This window comes from Anopheles merus, chromosome 3R, assembly GCF_017562075.2.
Source record: "Anopheles merus strain MAF chromosome 3R, AmerM5.1, whole genome shotgun sequence".
NCBI classification, from domain to species: Eukaryota; Metazoa; Arthropoda; class Insecta; order Diptera; family Culicidae; genus Anopheles; species Anopheles merus.
The window spans coordinates 41,085,405-41,104,542 of NC_054084.1; the positions used below are offsets into that span (position 1 = coordinate 41,085,405).

Below are 19,138 nucleotides of genomic sequence, written 5' to 3' on the forward strand. Positions count from 1 at the left end.
AAGTATTGTGCTAAAACTAAAACTATGAAATGTATTAAGCAGCCTGAATGTATGCAAACTGCAACGCGTGGTATGCAATGAAATTTTTGCTATGAAATATTTCACTCAGCTTTCAAATTTGAATTGGAGCACGTGAGCAACCAAACATTTTTTTAGTTTAATTAGAAAGACTTTGCTAAACCGACGCAATTCGCAATTTTTTAAGTGAGAAACGAATATGATGGTGGAACTTTATATTAGTTTATAAATGATTTAGAACTTATTTTATTTACTCTCTTTATTCAAACAAAATTTTCTTTTGAGAAATAAGAAAATACAGTATTTTACCATGTGCATTCATCAACCAATAAATTAATTTTATCTAAGCATTGGATTCTTACCCTTGCAACATATTCCCAGTTAAATTATGGTGTTTTTTATACAAATCAAAATAGGATTTTACTCAAGAATGTTAAATTTTCAACATAATTTTCTTCGTATTAAATAATAAAAATAAATGATTTAAAAATTTACAATGTTTCTTATTCCAATAATCCAACATACAACGAAATAATTGCACTAATGCATAGGAATGTGTCCACGATCACAACATCTTGGACCATAAATTACCAGACGTGTGGAAATGACCAGAACAAGATGAACCAGTTCCTAGTCAAGGTAACAGAGCTGCTTCATATTGCATTGGCTTTTTCATCACCTCCCATCAATTCACCTCCAACATCAACAAAGTCCGGCATAGACAGAGTCACGTTCTAATGTTTTCCTTTCAAACTCTTACAAACACGACTAGACGCTACACTCCGACTGGACTACACTAAGATTCTCCAATTCACCCTCCAAAAGATCATCACATGTAGCCTGCAGCAGCACACTAAGAATAGCACATTGTTTTTTTCCTTTCCGATGAAATCGAAAGGAATCGATCAGCCACGAAAGGGGAAAGGGAAACGCTCCTCGTTGTTCTGATGTCACGCCGCTGTGTATCGTGTGAATCGTGATGGAGTGGTAGCCGTCCTAGCGGGACTGTCGGAGCACCGGCGGCCAGGAAGCCATATTTCTGCAGCACAACATGCTAAATCGTGAGCATAATGGTACACATGTTGTGGCGAGCCAGCCGGACCAGGGCAGGCACCTGGCGACTTGCGGGGTCGCACGGGGAATGCGTTACGAAATCGTGGTTCTAGCACGGCGGTGTTTGCTTGCATACGGTGGAACAGAAAGGAAATGCTAGCGCAACACCGCGGTGACGCTTAATTGCGATCGTTGGCGGAGATCGATCTGAAACTGGATCGAAACACTGTATGAGAACGTTCATGTGAGTCTGCAGGCGGGCTCGGGACGGGTGCCTTCCGTTGTTTGCCAGGGCTCGCGGATGGTGCAAGGTCTCTGTGGTTTAGCATTGCTCAACCATTTCTTTCAAACCGCACTGAATCATGCATGCAATCTGTCGATCATAGGTTTAAGTGGAGCTAAATGATGAAACAATCGACTGCAAGGATCAAAAGCGAAGGCAACTCTGAGCCGAGAGAACGGGCCTGTGGGTGTGCCTTTTGGTAAATGGAAACCCTTGCCCTCGGTGTGTGGAAGCAACAATAGTGACCTACTGGTCTTGACTAAATATTAATAGCAGCTTTAATTGAATAAAAGCCGCATAAAACTCGCATCTTGTTGTATTTTAAAGAAGTATTTTTAAAGCAACGGCTACGCTATTATAAGCTTTAACATTTCTTTAACATTTCTGCAACATCTCTTTAAATTTCTTTTGAAATGAATTAATCCCTCCTTGCTTGACCCAGATTTAAAAATGGCATAACTTTTCGGACATCAATTAAAAAAAACAATAAACACACAAACACCAGAAAGGCTGGAGACGACTTGGTTTCAACAATGATTTTATTTTCATTTTTTTATTCGACTTTTCGTTTTATCACTTCTTCCGCTTTCATCGTAGCTTTCATATTGGTTAAGTCTTTTCGACCATAGCATAACACACTCCTCTTCGCTCTCGAACCGGGCAACAATCCTAACAATTGTCAGGCGCAAAAAATATATGTATAAAGCTGCATCAATCGCAGCATTTCGTGGTTTCGAATCGGGTTCGTTGTCTGACCGCGTTTTGCTAGCGCGGGCGCGCGTTTCGCATTTAAAGTTTGATGTGTTGAGATTTTGACGAAGAAATTATGAAATGTTTCATCATCTTTCTCATTCTTTCTCTCGCTCTCTCTTGCTCTAACTGTCTTTCTGCGTCACCACATGCTGACACAGTATTTGCATGCATGCGTTGCTACCACACACTAACATTATGCTTATCAATCGAGCTGAAATCGACGATCGATACCACTCATCGAGTGAGTATGAAAAAAAAACGGTTTTGGACGGTTAATTTGTGTCTCGTTTGATGTTGTGTTTTGTTAGCAGTGAATGGTGTGGCATGTTTTGTGTCATGGGGTTGGTGAATTCACTTAGCTATTACGTAACCGGACACTAACCGGGAGGTAACTTGGGAGTCGTTTTTTGTTGTTCTTCTGCTGCTTCTTCTTAAAGGAAGTTGGGATGGAGGTTTCAATTGTCGTGGGAAGGAAGGGAGAAGGGTATTCCTATGGTTATCACAATGCTAATGCGTGCTATCTCTAGTGATGGTGGTGTTCGTACTCGACATGTTCGTGCTCGTGATGGTGGTGCACTGGGACATGAACCGGGACCTTGACTGGGTACGGCACTGGCTTCTCGACCTCATAAGGGATGTGCTTCTCGATGGTGTACGGCACTGGACGCTCAACCGGAACCTTCACCGGGTAGGGGACGTGCTTCTCGACCGGGACCGGGATGTGCTTGTACACTGGGTAGGGCTGCGGGACTGGCACCTTCACCGGAACTGGCACGGGCTTGTCAACGTGCACCGGCACGGGGCGATCGTACGGGACATGCACTGGGTACGGGACCTTCTTGATGACCTCATACGGCACTGGCTTCTCCACCGGGACCGGGACTGGCTTCTCAACATGGACCGGGACTGGGCGATCGACTGGCACATGGACTGGGTAGTGGACGATCTTCTCAACCGGGTACGGCTTCTCAACGTGCACTGGGACCTTGACCGGGTACGGGACCTTCTTCTCAACTGGGTACGGAGCTGGGACATGGACCTTCACCGGGACATGGACCTTCTTCTCCACTGGGTAGGGAGCGGGCACGTACACCTTGACCGGGACGGGACGATCGTACGGAACGTGGACTGGGTACGGGACCTTCTTCTCAACCGGGTACGGGGCTGGGACGTGCACTGGCACCTTGACGATCTCCTTGACCGGGTAGTGGACAGTCTTGTAGACTGGGTAGGGCTTCGGCACTCCAACCTTCACCGGGACCGGGATATGCTTCTCCACTGGCACTGGGATGTGCTTCTCCACTGGGTACGGGACCGGGACCTTCTTGACGACGGTCAGCGTCTTCTCGTGGTGCGGATGCAGATCATAATGGTGGCCATGGGCGTACGATTCGAAATGATGGCCGCTGAAATCATGTCCACCGAAGTCGTGCTCGAACAGACCACGTTTATCGTGGCGCTTTTCGCCCTCCGCTGCTGGTTTCGCTTCTGGGGCCGCAGACTGCTGTTTCTCCTCGGCCGCCGAACTCAAGACCAGTAGGGTGGCCAAACCCAACAACACCTGGTAGTGGGGGAAAGGGAATGAGAAGCGCACACATTATGCGTTAGATATGAATTGCAAAAAAGCACATCAGCAGCCGCGCGAACTTTTCCATCGAAAGCGACCGTCACGATAAGCTAAGCGACTTTTCGAGATGCCGAGAGCCGTTACGGAACCGTGAATCAATTTCCACCTCTTTTTATCATTTCCATTAATTTCCTATCGATTAGACGTCGCGGAAGTGATCATACTAAACCCACCACCCCAAGCCTGCCACATTCAGGGAGTGGACTAGTTTTCACTTGTTTGAAGGCACGGGTTTGAAGCAACGACAGCAAAAACAAAAAGATCCCTGCGAAAGTGAAGTTCGACCCGATGTATGCACACGAAGGAGTCAAACACGTTTCACCAACCAGTCGCGGAACTGCGACAGTGTGCCAATGCGATTCCAATTTGCAGTTTGCATGCAAATCACTCTGGCATATGATGCCAGGGTGCACACACATAGGGGGCAAAGTTGCTCGCACTATTGCACACGTCTTTTTTAGTGGACATATCCTTGCTTTGGACCATCAAACACAACGGTTTTTAGCATTATTTTGAATGCATATCCGAGTACGAGAATTTCACTTTATACATGACTTCCTCGAGTCCTGACACGAACCGCACACGAGCACACTAGCCACATTTGTTTCGTATGATTTGATTGTCTCTTAAAGCCACTGCGAATGTTACCCAAAACCCAAACTCATGCTCACGTACCAGAGACTTCATTGTGATGCGCTTACGAACTGTACTTCACTGTACGGTGGATACTGGAATACCAGAGTCCAAAAAGATACTGGATGATGTTGGTGGGTCGCAAACGTCTTTTATACAAAAGCCACTTTATGATACACACTATGCGTTGCCCACACTCTCACTCACTCGCGTGTCTCTCCCCTCCAGCTTGCTGAGGGCTTGCTGGGGGCGCGCTTTTCGCGGTGGCATCGCGATTCGCTCGACCGGGCCCATACCCGGGTGTCCCCACTCTTCTGTCGGTACGTGGGGTAACTCGCAGCGGGGCGGGAGAGTGTGTTCACTAGTATACCGGTGGCACTCCAGCGGATACTCAATCCACTGCGCTCTGTGCGGTTGTTTGTGAATGGTGAGTGGTACGTAGTGATCCTACTATCGAAACCCTTGCCCAAGCACTTTGAAATGGGTAGAACTTCCCTTGTGTACGTACGTTGAACTGTTTGGCTGAGGTGAAGCGCTTTTTCGGAAACAATTCCGAAGGTTTGGGTAATTATGCGAGGAAGACATTGTCGTTCTTGGGTCTATTCTTAGCTTGCAACATTTGTCTGAGGTTGTTGGTTTTTCGGGTTGTTCATTGCTTTGTGCCGTGGGCGGAAGCTTGCTAATAGCGGAAGAATGCTTCACGGTTCTGTGCAGTTGGCGAGTAAAGGGTTATGAATCGATGTGAAACATGAATGGAATGAGCTGTTAACAAACTGGCCTACACGCTTACGATGGTCAAAATGTTTGGAAAGTTTTCAATCAAACATAACGTAGGTACAGAACCTTTGGCGATGCTGTTTTCATAGTGAGCTGAGACGGATTATTTGATCGTGGTTTTTAAAAGACTTCAACTTTGCCAAAAAATTATTAATTCGAGGTACAATAAAACAACTAAGGAGCAAAAGTTTTTACACAGAAACATTACCAGGCTAGTGATCTTTTAAATATTAAGTTTGACATCAGCATAGAGTTAAAACATACTCTGTTCAAATAGGTAATTTTAAAGAAATTCTAATAATGCTCTTTATGTGTTCTTTGGTTAGAACAAGAATCAAGAAACAAGAATTGAAAAATCATCACAACTTTAAAAATACTGTTATTATTCTTTCTTTCAATGATAACACCCTTTGATAGAATTATGTTTTCTTCTGCTTGGAGTAACGTCCTATGCGAACACGCTTTCGAGACTTATTCAGTATCACGCAACTGGATAGTCAGTCCTTGCTACGAATGGATGGTCCATTCTAGGCTTACCCCGTGACGGGCTTATTATTAGGCCGTTCCAGTTGACGATTATATCATGGTATCACATCTCTACATGACTGTTTGATGTGATAAGTTACTAGGTTGTATAGAAAGTACAACAAGTAGATATAAAAAGGTACTAGGCATGCGCAATATATTTTTTTGTTGGTTCTATGGTAGAAACAATCATTGGAACATTCGGAAAAATCGTTAGCTGACATAAATAACTTCTCGGTATTTCTTGAATGTCTAATGAAGTGCCTCTAATGGAAAAAGAGTGCCATGGGTAATAATTCATATGTGTCTCTAGCTAATGGAAATAATGGAAATAATTCAATTTGAATTAAAAATAAATTATCTAAAAACACGCGTACTACTTAAGCGATTATATGCAAAAACAACTCCCCGCAGAACAAGTTGTTCGTACAACGAATGAGTAACTCGAATGAATTCAACTCATGGCGCAAGAATAACTTGGGGTCACTCCTCATGGGGGACTCATAAGTTATGTCACTCAATAAACAGAAGATTCATAACGCAGGAGTAAAAATATATGAATATTATTCGATCAAAATTCAGCAGTAAATTGGTGTAATATAACCAAGCAAAGGACTGTTAAACTTTTACTCAACATAATCCACAAGGACCTGCTATGCAAACTTTTATAGTTATAAATTGTTATATCTAATTATCGTTATGAATGCATAGTATTGAATATGTATAAAATTTTAAGTGACAATTTCTGGCAGCTCATGCTATGCTATGTGCTATGATTAGACTCGTGCATAAAAATAAAAAAATCTGTTGAAGGATAAATACCATCACTTTGACATTTTTTTCACGCCGTAAATGAAACATCGGGCCAAGTAAACGACCCAAAAAAAATACCTCTCAAAAAGACACTACCACATGTAACGCTTTCCAGGTTTATTCTCCTAATTCGTCATTCAAATTATCACATCACCCGTCCCCGTACTAGCTAATTAAAAATCCTTGGCAAGTAATGTGCTTTCCGCTCGCTCACTATCGCCGCACTGCAATCGCTTGCGACGTATGATAAACGATGCCATCACGTAGCCATGAGCGTAACCGCACTCGTGTGACGATTCCAGCACCACGCACCGAAATGTGTCGTACAAGTGCCGCGAAACACCGCCTTCATGTTACGGCCGCGCCGATAATCTTTAGCTGCTCATTAGCTAACTAGCAGATGTGTGTTTTGGCCGTGTTGTTTAAGAGTGCGTTTGCCAATTTCGCTCGATTTCGACGAACGTTGGCAGACTTTCGTTCACTTTTCCACCAAAGCTATTGTTGTGCGGAGGAACGTGTGTGTATGTGTGTGTGTGTGAGTGTGTGCGATTGTGTATTTTTTTATTACAGTACAGTCCTCGCGTACAATATGAAACCGATGGAAGTGTTGGAAAATTAGAAATCATCTCGCACCATACGCTCGTGTCATTTCAGCCGTACTTCCATCCTGCCACACAACGGGAGAGTGGGAGTGAAAAACCGTCAGTTGATCGTGCTGATCACATCAGATCACCTCCGGCCGGCAAGGTCACAAGACGCCATCAGTTAGCTCTCTTTTTATTTTGGAGGGCTCTTTGGCAAAAGAAGGCAGGGAAGGCAAGCATAATCCTGCGTGGAGCGTATCGCGTTGGAGGACGCTGCATGGCAGCTGGCACAGAAATTGCCGCACGGACCGGGAATGGCCGCAAAGACACGGTGTGCTTGCGACACATCCCTGCAGCTTTGCACTTTAAGGCTTTGGTTTCGGAATTCGTTTTCGGCAGCCGCGAATGCATTACAAATCGGCACTAAAGCAAGAGATGAAAACGACAGCTGACCTTCGGTGTTTGGGGCTGTTGGGCTGTGAGCTACAAGGCGAATCGTTGTGTTCGATCATCAGTGGAAAATGGAAAATAAAACTGTTTAGCTTATTTGGACAGTGGCGGTTGCCCAGCGCAATATTGATTGCTGGCTTTTTGGCAGGGTGTTAATAATTGCACGCGTTTGGGCGATTTAATCGGAATGGTAATTGTGTGGGCACGTAAGTTCGATTAAATTACTTATTTGTTGAGCAATTTTGAGACGTAAAGAAGCTAGCAATCAAAATGACTGTTTAGGGGTGTTTGCATTTTATAAAACCTAAAAACTGGTTTGCCGGTTCAACCCAGTGCAGCCGTTCATATTTGGTTTCAATCTTGCCGCTACAAAGATTGTTTGCATAACAGTTGTTTGTGTTTGGGTATAATACAATACGCCGTTAAAAAGTGTTCATATTACATCTAGAAAAGGGTTGGTGTGTGAAAAATGTATACATTAATTCCTAAAACTGGTTCCAAATAAAGACAGTCCAGTGTATAATCCCTCTGCCAATTTATTTCCCTTTTAAGCGGTTAGTTTTGAGTAGCAATAGCACTCGTTGAAGACGAACCAGTGTATAGCGATTAAATGGTTAAATTAAATTAATTCCACCCACCCATTCCCAAAGGAATTAATCTCTGCACTATTGTCTCGTCAAGCGGAAGAGGAAGTAAAGGTGAGAATTTCAGGGGCGTTATACAGAACTTTGTAGCAGCGATGGAGGATGAAGCTGTTCGTTTTCGCTGTATCTAAACAGTTCTAGAGCGCAAGCTTCTCTCTGAATTATGTAAAGCCCTCAGTGCAGGCTTGATTTTATCTGGGCTATTTTTTGGGTTTCGAGTACACGTTACAACGTAACGCAGCACAGGTCAAAACCGGAAGACTCATGAAAATGAAACGAGCCAAAACTCAAAGAAACCAGCTCAACAAGCCTCACATAATTGGTTGATTTACGTCGCGTTGTCGATGGTCGTTCGGTTCAATGGTAATAACCGGGTTACGCTTGCGAATGACCACCACCCCGGAATGAAGTATCGTCATTGGTTGCAAGCAGTGTTTTTTTTTGCGCTTTTTTGTGGGAAAATTCTCCCAGCATGTAGGAAAAACTGCACACGAAAAGCACGAGGTCTCTACCAATCAACCTACACACTCTACCGGTCGCTACAGTTTACATCGCGTGTGAAGTGCCATATGGTGCCACACAGAGACCACATAACCGCAACCAGCGGTGGTCAGCGCGGTGGAAAAACAACCACCCGGTTTGCGAGGTGGGAAAACAACAAACATTTTCCGTGCGTTTCGCACTCTCCTTCTTCCGCCCTCCTTCCATTGGTCAGTGCGTTACGATGCGACCACGCGAGGGTACGTACAATTTCCCCAAACAGCGTCACCCGTTCAATCGAGAGCGCATCGCAAGACTTCAATGGTTCGGCAAGCGACGAACCCGACCGTTCGCTGGTCGGTTTTCTTCCGACTTCGTAATTGTGCGGCAGAAGCACACCGATAGCGATAAGAAAGTATAAGAGCTCACAAGTTTTTATTTTATTTTACAATTGGAATCGGCTCAGTTCACAAAGCCAAACCGCTTTCTACGGGAAACCCCCGATTGGATTTCAATAAACCTTAGTTCAATTATTGAACCTATCGCGATCGATAAAACGGTGCGTTAAATTAAATAAAAATAATTCCCTACCCTCTCCCAGAAACCATTCCACCTGCAATGGCCTGCAAACAATGCACCAGACTACCAAGGCCACAGAGAACAGTGCTATCGTGCCGTTTTTATTGCAGGAATACCGCTCAGTGCTTGCCGACTCACACTTTCGCTTACTGTCACCGACTGTACGTACGCTCGTGTTTCATCCTAATGGAAGTGAGTTGAAATTGTCATGCCAGTGACATTGCAATCGGAAACTGGCTCGAGCTGCGTTGTGTCGCTAAACCGCTCATCCCATTTGCTGCCAGTTCGTGGCGATCGTGACGATCGGATGCTTTTCACATAGTGCCGGTGGAAGATTCAATTGGATCGAACAAGAGCTCAAAGCGGTCAAAGTGGGTCAGTGTAGTTAAGATTGTTGTATGGGCTAAAAAATGGCATCTGTCAAGGTGGTGAGCCTGTGTCGGTACAGGTAATAATAACGGCAAGGACTTTTTATCCATATTTTAGGTGCTTATTATAGGTGTAGAAGCTGAAGGTTTTTTTTGTATTCGAGTCGAATGTAAATATAGTTCTTTTTGCGTCTATGTGTCTAAAGAGTTGAGAGATACGATGATGCTAAAAAATAAAACCTCAGCCAAGACCAAAATTTGGAAACATATGCAGCGGTTGCATAAATTAGCCAAACATCGGCTAAATTGTTTTCTCGATCCAATCGTTGGTTTAATTTCCTACTTTAAGCCTTCTTAACAACACACGTTGCAAACGTGTTTTTATGCACAACGGGCAGTATGGCACGTTCCAACGACGAACTGAAAGAAGACGCGTGCAAAAAGCAGCAGGCACGTGAAAGAAATGCCTCAACGGGAAAAGAGAGGTACGGCCAAAAGCAAAACGAAATGAAATAAATAAACTCCTGAGCGCGCTCCATCAATCATCCTTCCTATCGTCATCGCCATCGGCACTCCATTGGCGGGCGGACTGCACTGCCTCATACCGGTCGGGGCATTTCTTTTATCGTGTTGATTTCATAGATTTTCCAACTATTTTTCCAACCATTTCACCGGCAACCCGCATCATCTTGATCCTACCTTCCACCTTAACGAAGGGTGTTACGTTTTGTCCCACTCAAACACACCCAGGCCAGAGAAGGACTGCGCAAGGTGGCCTACAGGATGACATAATCGACACTAGTGAAGACCGTCCCTGCCTCGATCCATATAGCAGGTGAAGCGGTTTTCCTCACGAGTAGCTTTTCCTAAGCTCCGGTGACGGTCATGGGTAAAGCCGAACTAATTACCAGAAGAGGAATTCCTTCGCGCGACGGGAGGGTGCGCAATCGTTAATGCAATGCGGACTCAATCGAGCTAGGCGGAGGTAAGCTATCGCTGCATTTGCATCGTTTGCAAATTGTGTGGCTGTGTGCGCGCTCATGCATTCCGGTTGCAGGTGCAGTACGATCCTTAAGGGAAGCCCTGCATCGCATCGCGTGGATTAATTTAAACCCAAACGCCACAAGGGTTGTGTTGTTTTCTTTTCCTTTCACAGCGCCCTAGATCCTCTGCGAACGTTGACGGGTGAGCGAGAAGATGAGTGAGTAGCGGAGTGGGAAGCGAAAATTGTGTCATGATTACTAATTTAGATGTTGTGTTCATCCCCCACTTACAGTTCGACGTGGTTGAGCGGTGCCGATCGATTATTTGTGAAAGAGGTATTGAAGCGATTAAAATGATGAGTTTACTCAACGAGTTTACTTTACCTTTTTTTTCATTATTTTCACGTTACATTGGGCAATTTACAAGTGGACATTTACTTCCTGTAAAAAATTGACTAAAATTGTTTCAAAGGAAAACTTCTTGGTAAGAATTTACTTACACTTTCAGACGCACAGAACTCTAATGCAAACAAAGCACACAAAAACGGAAGATTATTAACGGTTGGAATCTCTTCATGCTTCGCTGAGAACACCATTCATGGCCGGCGTTGTCTCTTTCTGGATCGTAAACTCTACCCCCAAAGACTCTCAAGCTTATCTCAGTGTGCCTAATCCATCAACCGCATCCGCCGCGAGACGACACAAAATATCGTTGTACGGAACGACACAAGGAAGTAGTTTTCTGTTACATGTTGATTTAATTTTTGGGCCGACTTTATTTGAAGGTTTTTTAGAGGGTGTTGTTGGCGATGAAATAACTCAAATAGGCTTATTCTATCCAACGAGCGATATGAATTTCAGATTCGGAAATTGTTGCATTTTGGATGATCTAACTCTCTGTGTGAGGAAGAGGGCGCTTGAATGCTTGAAACCCCTGTGAAGGTCTGCATTAATCGATGGAACAGATTTCTCATCATGGGCCACCGTTTGTTGCAGAAAGTGCATTTAACAATGCTTTAAACATTCCTAAACGACTTATTGAATATTATGCTGCGGTAGTATTCTCACCCAAAGCTGGCAAACTAACAGCATGTTCGAGTGGCAAACCCATTACAGATAGCATCAAGCAGGCGTTTGCTTTTCCTTTACTATCACCGCGATTAAATTGTAGTACGCGTCCAACACAAAACGATTCTCTTTATAGCTTATTCAACATTTGTTTCCCACCTAACGCCCTCCCGATCTGTAACACATATTTATTAGGTTTCTTCGCTTTTCAACCGACCCTTGCGGAGAGAGGCTGAAGCAAGGTAGACAAACGATCGCTCGCGCCTGGTCAGTGTTATACATCACGCGGCCGGCTGACAAGAGGGATTCCGCTTTTCATTACATAAATCGAATCGAAGCATTCTCTTTTCATTATACGATCCCAAACACACGCAGCATCACTTTCCCGGCGGAGCAAGATGAATGGAGGTGCAGCGACACAAACAGAATGCATCGCTGACCTTCTGGCCCCGCTGCACCAAGCCGTGCAGCAACACCGTTGAATGGGAGAAGTTTTCTTTTTAATAATCAGCCCAAGAACAAGCTCTTGGCAGCAGTTTTCGTAACGCTTTGTGTGCAGAATTCAATCGATTCACGGTGGCATTTAATTTGTTTATCCATCTGTCTATCCGGTTCGTTTTGCGAGATGAAAGCAATGGTGCTCTATTTTGCTACACAAACCCATTGAATCACAACCTCTTTTTTGCGGTATGTGCTCAAGGACCCGGACAAGTGCATACAATCTGCATTTTCAATTACCTAACGCATGCACGTAAAAGCCACTGGGAAAGGCAAGACGAGACTCGGGAGCGCGCTGTTACCGTAGGGGTCTGGCAGGAGGGGAAGGTAAGCAAGTGGAGAGAGTTGAGCGTTGTCGGTTTCGATGAGGTTGACGTGACATCGTTCAAATGAAGCAGCGATTTCAGTTTAATTGCAGCAATGCACTTGACTTGGCCGCGAAAGATGGTGTTTGTTTTTGAGTGAGGAAATACGTACTGGTTCAAAGTTGTGTTTTTACACCTTTACGCGATTAAGTAGACTACTGTCCCTTTTCAAGAAGATATCCATTCATGCAAGAGAAACCTTTGACGTTGTTTTAGTGTTTTTTTTATTTGCCACCACTTCATCGTCGCTATAGCTGTCAATGACATCTATAAAACGGGTTTTAAACCCTTTACAGTCTAGTGACTATGAGAAAAATAGTAAAAATTTAGTAACGGTTTTTTTTAAATTTCTGTTTTCGATTAAAAATTAAACTGCTTTCTTGTTAGTCGAATTAAAAACATGTTTTTGTAAGAATCCTTTAGAGGCAGCTTGAGCCCTGCTCGAGGGGTTAAAACTGTGAAGAGGTTAAGTTGTTTTAAGTACATTTGCTTTCTTTTTCTAATTTTGTATAACAATTTAGCCATAAAAACTCAGATTCGCTTGGATAATTTATCCACAGAACTGAAAACAAATACGTGGGCATTTGATATGGGCTGTTCGATAGTTGCGTTGGCTCCTAGAAGATAGTATAGAATCGATTCCCAATCGGACCGTCTTGAACAACTATCGATAGTTGTAGGATTTGTATTTGTAGTAATAACAAGTCACAGAAACCTGTATACACTAGCATCAACGCGTTATTCTTTTTTGACTTAAGTTTATTATTTGTGCTCATATGATTAATAATGTTATTGAGACATTTCTTAAATCAGATTGGGAATGATACGACCAAATAAGCTGTTTTTATGAGAAAAAAACAGATCGATGCTTCGAATTTTATCAAACTGGAACCAGACTCAATGGTTTAAAGAATGCATCAAATCAAACATCATGATTCAGGACTAACACGAAGCTTAAACCAAACCTAGCATTCGTTTGTATAGGTATTGGTAAAAATTAGAATACCGAAATAAATGTTAAGCATTTTTTTTATTTTAATCAAAATTATTTTTACGTCTCCAGGATACACCCATATTAGAAAAAAAAGGTTAATTTTAAGAAAAATATAGGCAAGCGGTTCCGTGGTGCAGTCGTAAACTCGAACGACTCAATGACATGCCCGTCATGGGTTCTAGCCTAGAATGGACCGTTACCCCGTAGCATGGATTGAGTACCCCGCTGCGTGGTAATGAATTAAGTCTCGAAAGCCTATATAGGCCGAGCATGTCCACGTAGGACGTTATGCCAAATAGAAGAAGAAGAATACGTTTTACGAATAAGAATAAGAATACGGAGCATATATTTTCTACGCTTTCGGATAACACAGAAAAGAAAACAAAACGACACACTACGCCGGTTTAAAGAATAAAACAAAATTCGAGTATTTTATCGGGTGGCTCCAAAACGATTCTTCTGCGAACGGGATTATTGTATGATTTTAAATAATCAAGCAGGGTTCATCGCACGTAAAAAGGCTGTTTTTGTTTTCAATTAGTGTCCAGCATTGCTTGAACGGAAAATAGTACTTGTAAAAAACGAACTGAAAAGAATTACAAAACACATCATCAAACGGTCAAACACAGTACCATCTAAAACGAAAGCACCTGACATTCGATCCAACGACGCGACACATTAGTTGCGCCCAATTGGGTCCATCCGACCAAAGCCGTCCGCTAACCTTGGCTGTCTCTCGGCCGCTCAATTGGGCAACCACCACCTCCAATCGATGACGCTCGCTGCTGTGTGGTGCCGTCGATGCACGTACACCTGACGCTGTACACACATACTCACATACACACACACACACCCCGCTATCCATACCCCTTCCCACATTCATTGCATCGTTTGTAACGACGCAACATAACTTTCGCTCTCGTTTTGCAGCCACCCTTTACCGTGCGTGTGTGTCTTGCCTGCGGGAGCCGCTCGGGTGCTCCTATTACTTCACTTTTGTTTTTAAGTCAGTTTGCTCGAGTTTTTGTTTTTGACTCTGTTCGGTTTCTTGTTTCGCTGTGCGCTGCCGCACATTCCATTCCTGCAGACCTGTGTCTGTGCCGTGCAGAACTGTGATCGTGGGCAGCATCAGATGCTACCAGATCGTAACATCGCGCAAGTGTGTCCCGTGTGTTACAAGATACAATTCTTCGCCCGCTGCTCCCTTTTCGCAAGGCAGGGGTGAGAGTCGTGCTCGATCGGTTTGCTGCAGCCACAGTGCACCGGGTTGCATCGCGTTGGAATGCGTAGGTGAAAAACAATCGCACTGTGAAAACACTTTCTGCGCGAACGGAACGAAGTACAATTCAACGACCTGACCCTACTTCTACTCGTGCAACTGTTTGTACACCGACACATACATCTCCATACGGGTGCCTTGAAGAGCATTAAAATGAGAGCATAAAGCATCTGTTTTGTGGAGCCCACCATCTACCGGCACCACATAAAAGGGGGCCTAGTTTTGCGGTTCGGCCGTTTTTTTAAAACCGCACTGGCCGATTGCCTCAGTTTGAGCGGTGTTTGAGTTCGGTAGTCATTTGCTTTGTGTGATTCACTGACTCGTGCGTTTTCTTACAAAGTTGTGCCATAGCTAAACAAAGCCCTGCGTGAGCCCATTTCGTGCACGTGTTACACATTATGTCTTTTCAATCTAATTAAAGGGTCTTCGTTATTTGGTTTTTTACCCAACACTTTTCGCTCTTGGAACTAAAAAGTGCTGTTTTTCTTTGTACGTATAACAATCCTCAATCGATCGAGCCTGTGCAGTATTTTCTATTTATTTATGATTTATTTTCGGCCACAATATTTATCCCAACCCGCGAAGGCCACTCAAAAGGTTGCTTTTCTCTTTCACTCAACCGATGAAGGCTGCACGTGTACGTGTACGCCGGAAAACGGAAGCTTCGTAATGGTTCGTCCGTTCGTTTTAAAAGCGTCTTCGGGTAGGGATTGTAAATAGGAAAATTGAAAATGAAAAAGCCACCAACCAGCGCCGGTCTGTGAGGTCTACAAAACACTATTCGCACAACACCCTTGGAGCTGGTGTTAGCTAATGAGACAACATTTCATAGCACGACGCATCGCTCGGTGCACCCGAAGGGGGGAGGTAGGTCCATCTTTCCGTCACAGTGGCAGTACCACGGAACCGCTTTGATCGGCACGGGGGTGGTAAATTAATTTATTGGCATTTTATTACCGCTCTCATGCATTCATACAAACAAAAACGAAGCAACAGCGAACTACCAGAGTGTGTGAGGATGGCAGTTTTTTGAAGTCAGGTGTTTTTTTACCTTTTTTGCAGTGATCGAAAGCGATCAACGAAAGGGGATGGTTTGTGGGTGTGTTTTCTTTCCTTCTTTAACTTTTCAGGCGTCTCTTAAGCACAGGTGGGCCAAGGTATTGCGGCGGTGGGAAGTAAATAGCACATGACGAATGCAGTACGTGCTTGAAGTTGCAATGACGATGACAACTGTTTCGTGCGTGCTGGTTTTTGTTTTGGTTGCTGTCCCAATTGGCGTGGGTGTGTGAAGCACGGTCGCATGAGGAGAATGTTGCGGAAACAACTACTCTAGGTAGTTGCTTACTTACTGATTTTCTTAATGAGTTTGAATGTGAAAAAAAAACTAATTCGGACAGGACCATCCAGGAAAGGGAAATATCATTCGATACGATTCAATGTCGATTGATTAAAGTTTCGTCGAATAAATATAATATAGCATCCAATATATAAAATAATTTTGGCTCGCTTTTTCCCAGGTGTGTTGGGTCGAAGTTTTACCTTCACTTACGGATAGCTCAATTATCTAACGATAGTGGTTTAACGATACTAGCCAGCTGTTTTATATGGAGTTTGACAGTTGGCGACTGAAATCATGTGGACACTCCATACAAAAAAGCATGCAAAACTAGCCTCAGATTTTCAGCCTAGATTATTTTAGCCTGAAAAATAATGTAAACAAACGTTGATTCATGACAGGCTCGATCCCATACAGATTTTTTGTTTACTGAAGTATACATATTCTGTTAAGAAAGGTTTCGTTAAAATATAGCAGACACCTATAATTTGTTTTTTTTTCGATATTATTATTATTATTATTATATTTATTGAAAATTGTTTGTCTCAAAGACTATACAATTGCATACTTAATACTTATATACTAACTCTAAACCTAAAGCAAAACCTAATCTAAAATCAAAACGGTCCAGTTAAATAATGCTTTTTTTAAATATTAGGTAAATTGAAAGGAATTAAAAAATACATAAAGAAAAGAAATAAGGAAAGAAAAACTCTGATTTACAAGGTCACAACTGCACAGATAAGACACAAACAAAACAAAGGAAAGAAAGTTGAAAAGAGTAAGAACAGATAATGGTTTCGGTAACCCTGACACGGCCCAGAAAAACGTACGGTTAAAGCAACTTGCATTCTCAAATAAATAGATCCAAGAAAAATGAAGAAATGGTAACAAGTATTACTGTTTTGAGTTTATTAGATTGTATAATGTAACCTCATTTCATTTTTTCCCAATAACAAGCGTAAGATCTATGTACAGTTCCGGCTGCCTGTCATCTGGCTATATTTTTATCCGTGGTTTTATGCGAGGAAGAGTTTTGAAAAACAATGTTAACAGACAATAATATCACGACGAAACACGAAATACAGCAACAATTTAAAATAGCCGCTTTAGAACATATGTATTTCATAAAGCTAGATAGATAATTCTTTTAAATTGAAGAGATACGGCTTGGTCTTGCTTAAAATAGAAAACTTTACAACATTATGAATTCTGTAGAAAATTACACAAATTAGAGTCATAAACGAATTCTTTAATTGACCGTGTTAACCGAGTAGTCAAGTTTGTGATTTGTAAACCGTGCACTTTAGCTGCTTATCATTTTTTTTTCGTTATAAGGCTCAAGACGAATTAGAGCTGATTAAAAGCATGAAAATGATATTGGTCTAATCGGTAATCGCGACGGCTTACAAAAAGCCATATGAGATCAATTTCCACCCGGACCATCCTATCGTAGCCAATACTAGTTATTCGGTAGTGTAGTAGTATTACAGGGTTTTCAATGATCTCAGAAGCCTTCAAAAAGTTGATCTTTATTTTTGTCCAATTTCTATGAGTAATACGAATCTTAAAATAATCATCAAACGTAATTTTAGTAATTAGTCAATGAATCTAGTTAACGGCAATATTGAAAGCAGGTTGACAAAAATATGGATAAATTAACTTTAAGGTATTTACAATTGTTTTTAACTAAACTCGCTTCTCGTAGATTTGCCAATCTACTATAAGGATTCCACTAGAAAGAATCCTTATCCAATCTACTATAAGGATTCCACTAGAAAGAAAGCATTAATTTATTCAATAACATTCAGCATACTTTTTTCTGAAAATTTTTTTTATTGAAAATCAATTTTCTTTAGGCACGGAAATTACAAGAACATTCAGAAAAAACATGATCAAAAATATTATGATTTTTTATTATTCTTCTAAAATGTGATGTTGGCAGAAAAATTGTTAAAAGATGAATTGGATGCTCCTTCCATACCAGGATACCTTAACATTTATGCACCTGGTAGCATCCCTTCGATCGCGCAGTTTACTTAATATCATACCAAAACTCACACTTTATCGGACTTTCCTTCATTACCAATGGCAAGACAATTTAACAAATCATTTGAATTTTAATCTCTTGACTGGTTTGTATTTGATGAGCCTTCTATTACTTTTCAATTTCGGTGATCATAGCCGTTGATCCAGTGACTAGTTCGAATGTAATAGTAATTATGAGATAGTTTAATAAGTTGTCGTAGCACCAATATGCAGGACAGTTACATGAATAAATAAAAAAAATAAAAGATGAAACAATAATCAATAATTAAATTATGAAGAATGTTATTGCAAACAAGCTCGATATTACTTTACGATCGTTTCTTTGATTTCTTCAGATTAAGATGTCACTGTGCACTATATCTCATTTTTAGCTAAGATTCATTTCATATTCGTAGAACGTTGGTAGTGTCCATAAAGATTCCTTACTTTGTCTGACTTAAAAATGAACGTAATGTTGCATTCATGGTAGAAATCTGTCTACAGTAGAGCATAAAACACATAAAGGGCTCAGGTAGTACCCTAACCGTCAGCATATTCGAGATAAAAATAAACACCTCGCCCTTAAACGAGGCACCACAAACCCACAAAGTTCACTCACAGTTCACCAACGAAGTTTTGTTGCTTTCACTCTGTTCGGCCACTTTTTGCCCCTTCGTGATGGCCTTGGGGTGCTGCCGGACGAACTAGTTTGTTCAGGAAAAACTTACCAATACAGTACCTATCACCGCGGTCGACAAATGGCAGTGCCACCCCAACTCCAACGCCCAAAAGAGAAGAAAACAACCCAAGCTCGTAACGTGTGAGGATTCAATAAAAAATCAATTGCAACCACAGTATCATGAAACCGGCTCCCGATGCGTAGACGAAGAAAAAGGCACGGCCACTGGATAGAAATGATCCAATAAAATCACACAAATCACGATGTCTGGAAAAGGTGAACAATTTTAAAGGTGGAGACCAACACGTCGTTGCATTACAT

The 19,138-nt window shown here is 42.3% G+C and overlaps 2 protein-coding genes across 7 annotated transcripts in view; one reads left to right on the forward strand and one right to left on the reverse strand.

Moving 5' to 3' along the window:
• The window catches only part of LOC121597596 (angiotensin-converting enzyme), a 76,776-nt gene that overhangs the window by 27,987 nt on the left and 29,651 nt on the right, over window positions 1–19,138 (forward strand). The window lies entirely within an intron of this gene.
• On the reverse strand, window positions 1,876–4,504 carry LOC121597603 (skin secretory protein xP2-like). Its single transcript, XM_041923479.1, has 2 exons — window positions 4,410–4,504; window positions 1,876–3,668 (listed from the first exon to the last, which is right to left on the reverse strand). Exons 1-2 carry the CDS (start codon window positions 4,419–4,421, stop codon window positions 2,631–2,633), a joined length of 1,050 nt encoding a protein of 349 aa, XP_041779413.1. The 5' UTR covers window positions 4,422–4,504; the 3' UTR covers window positions 1,876–2,630.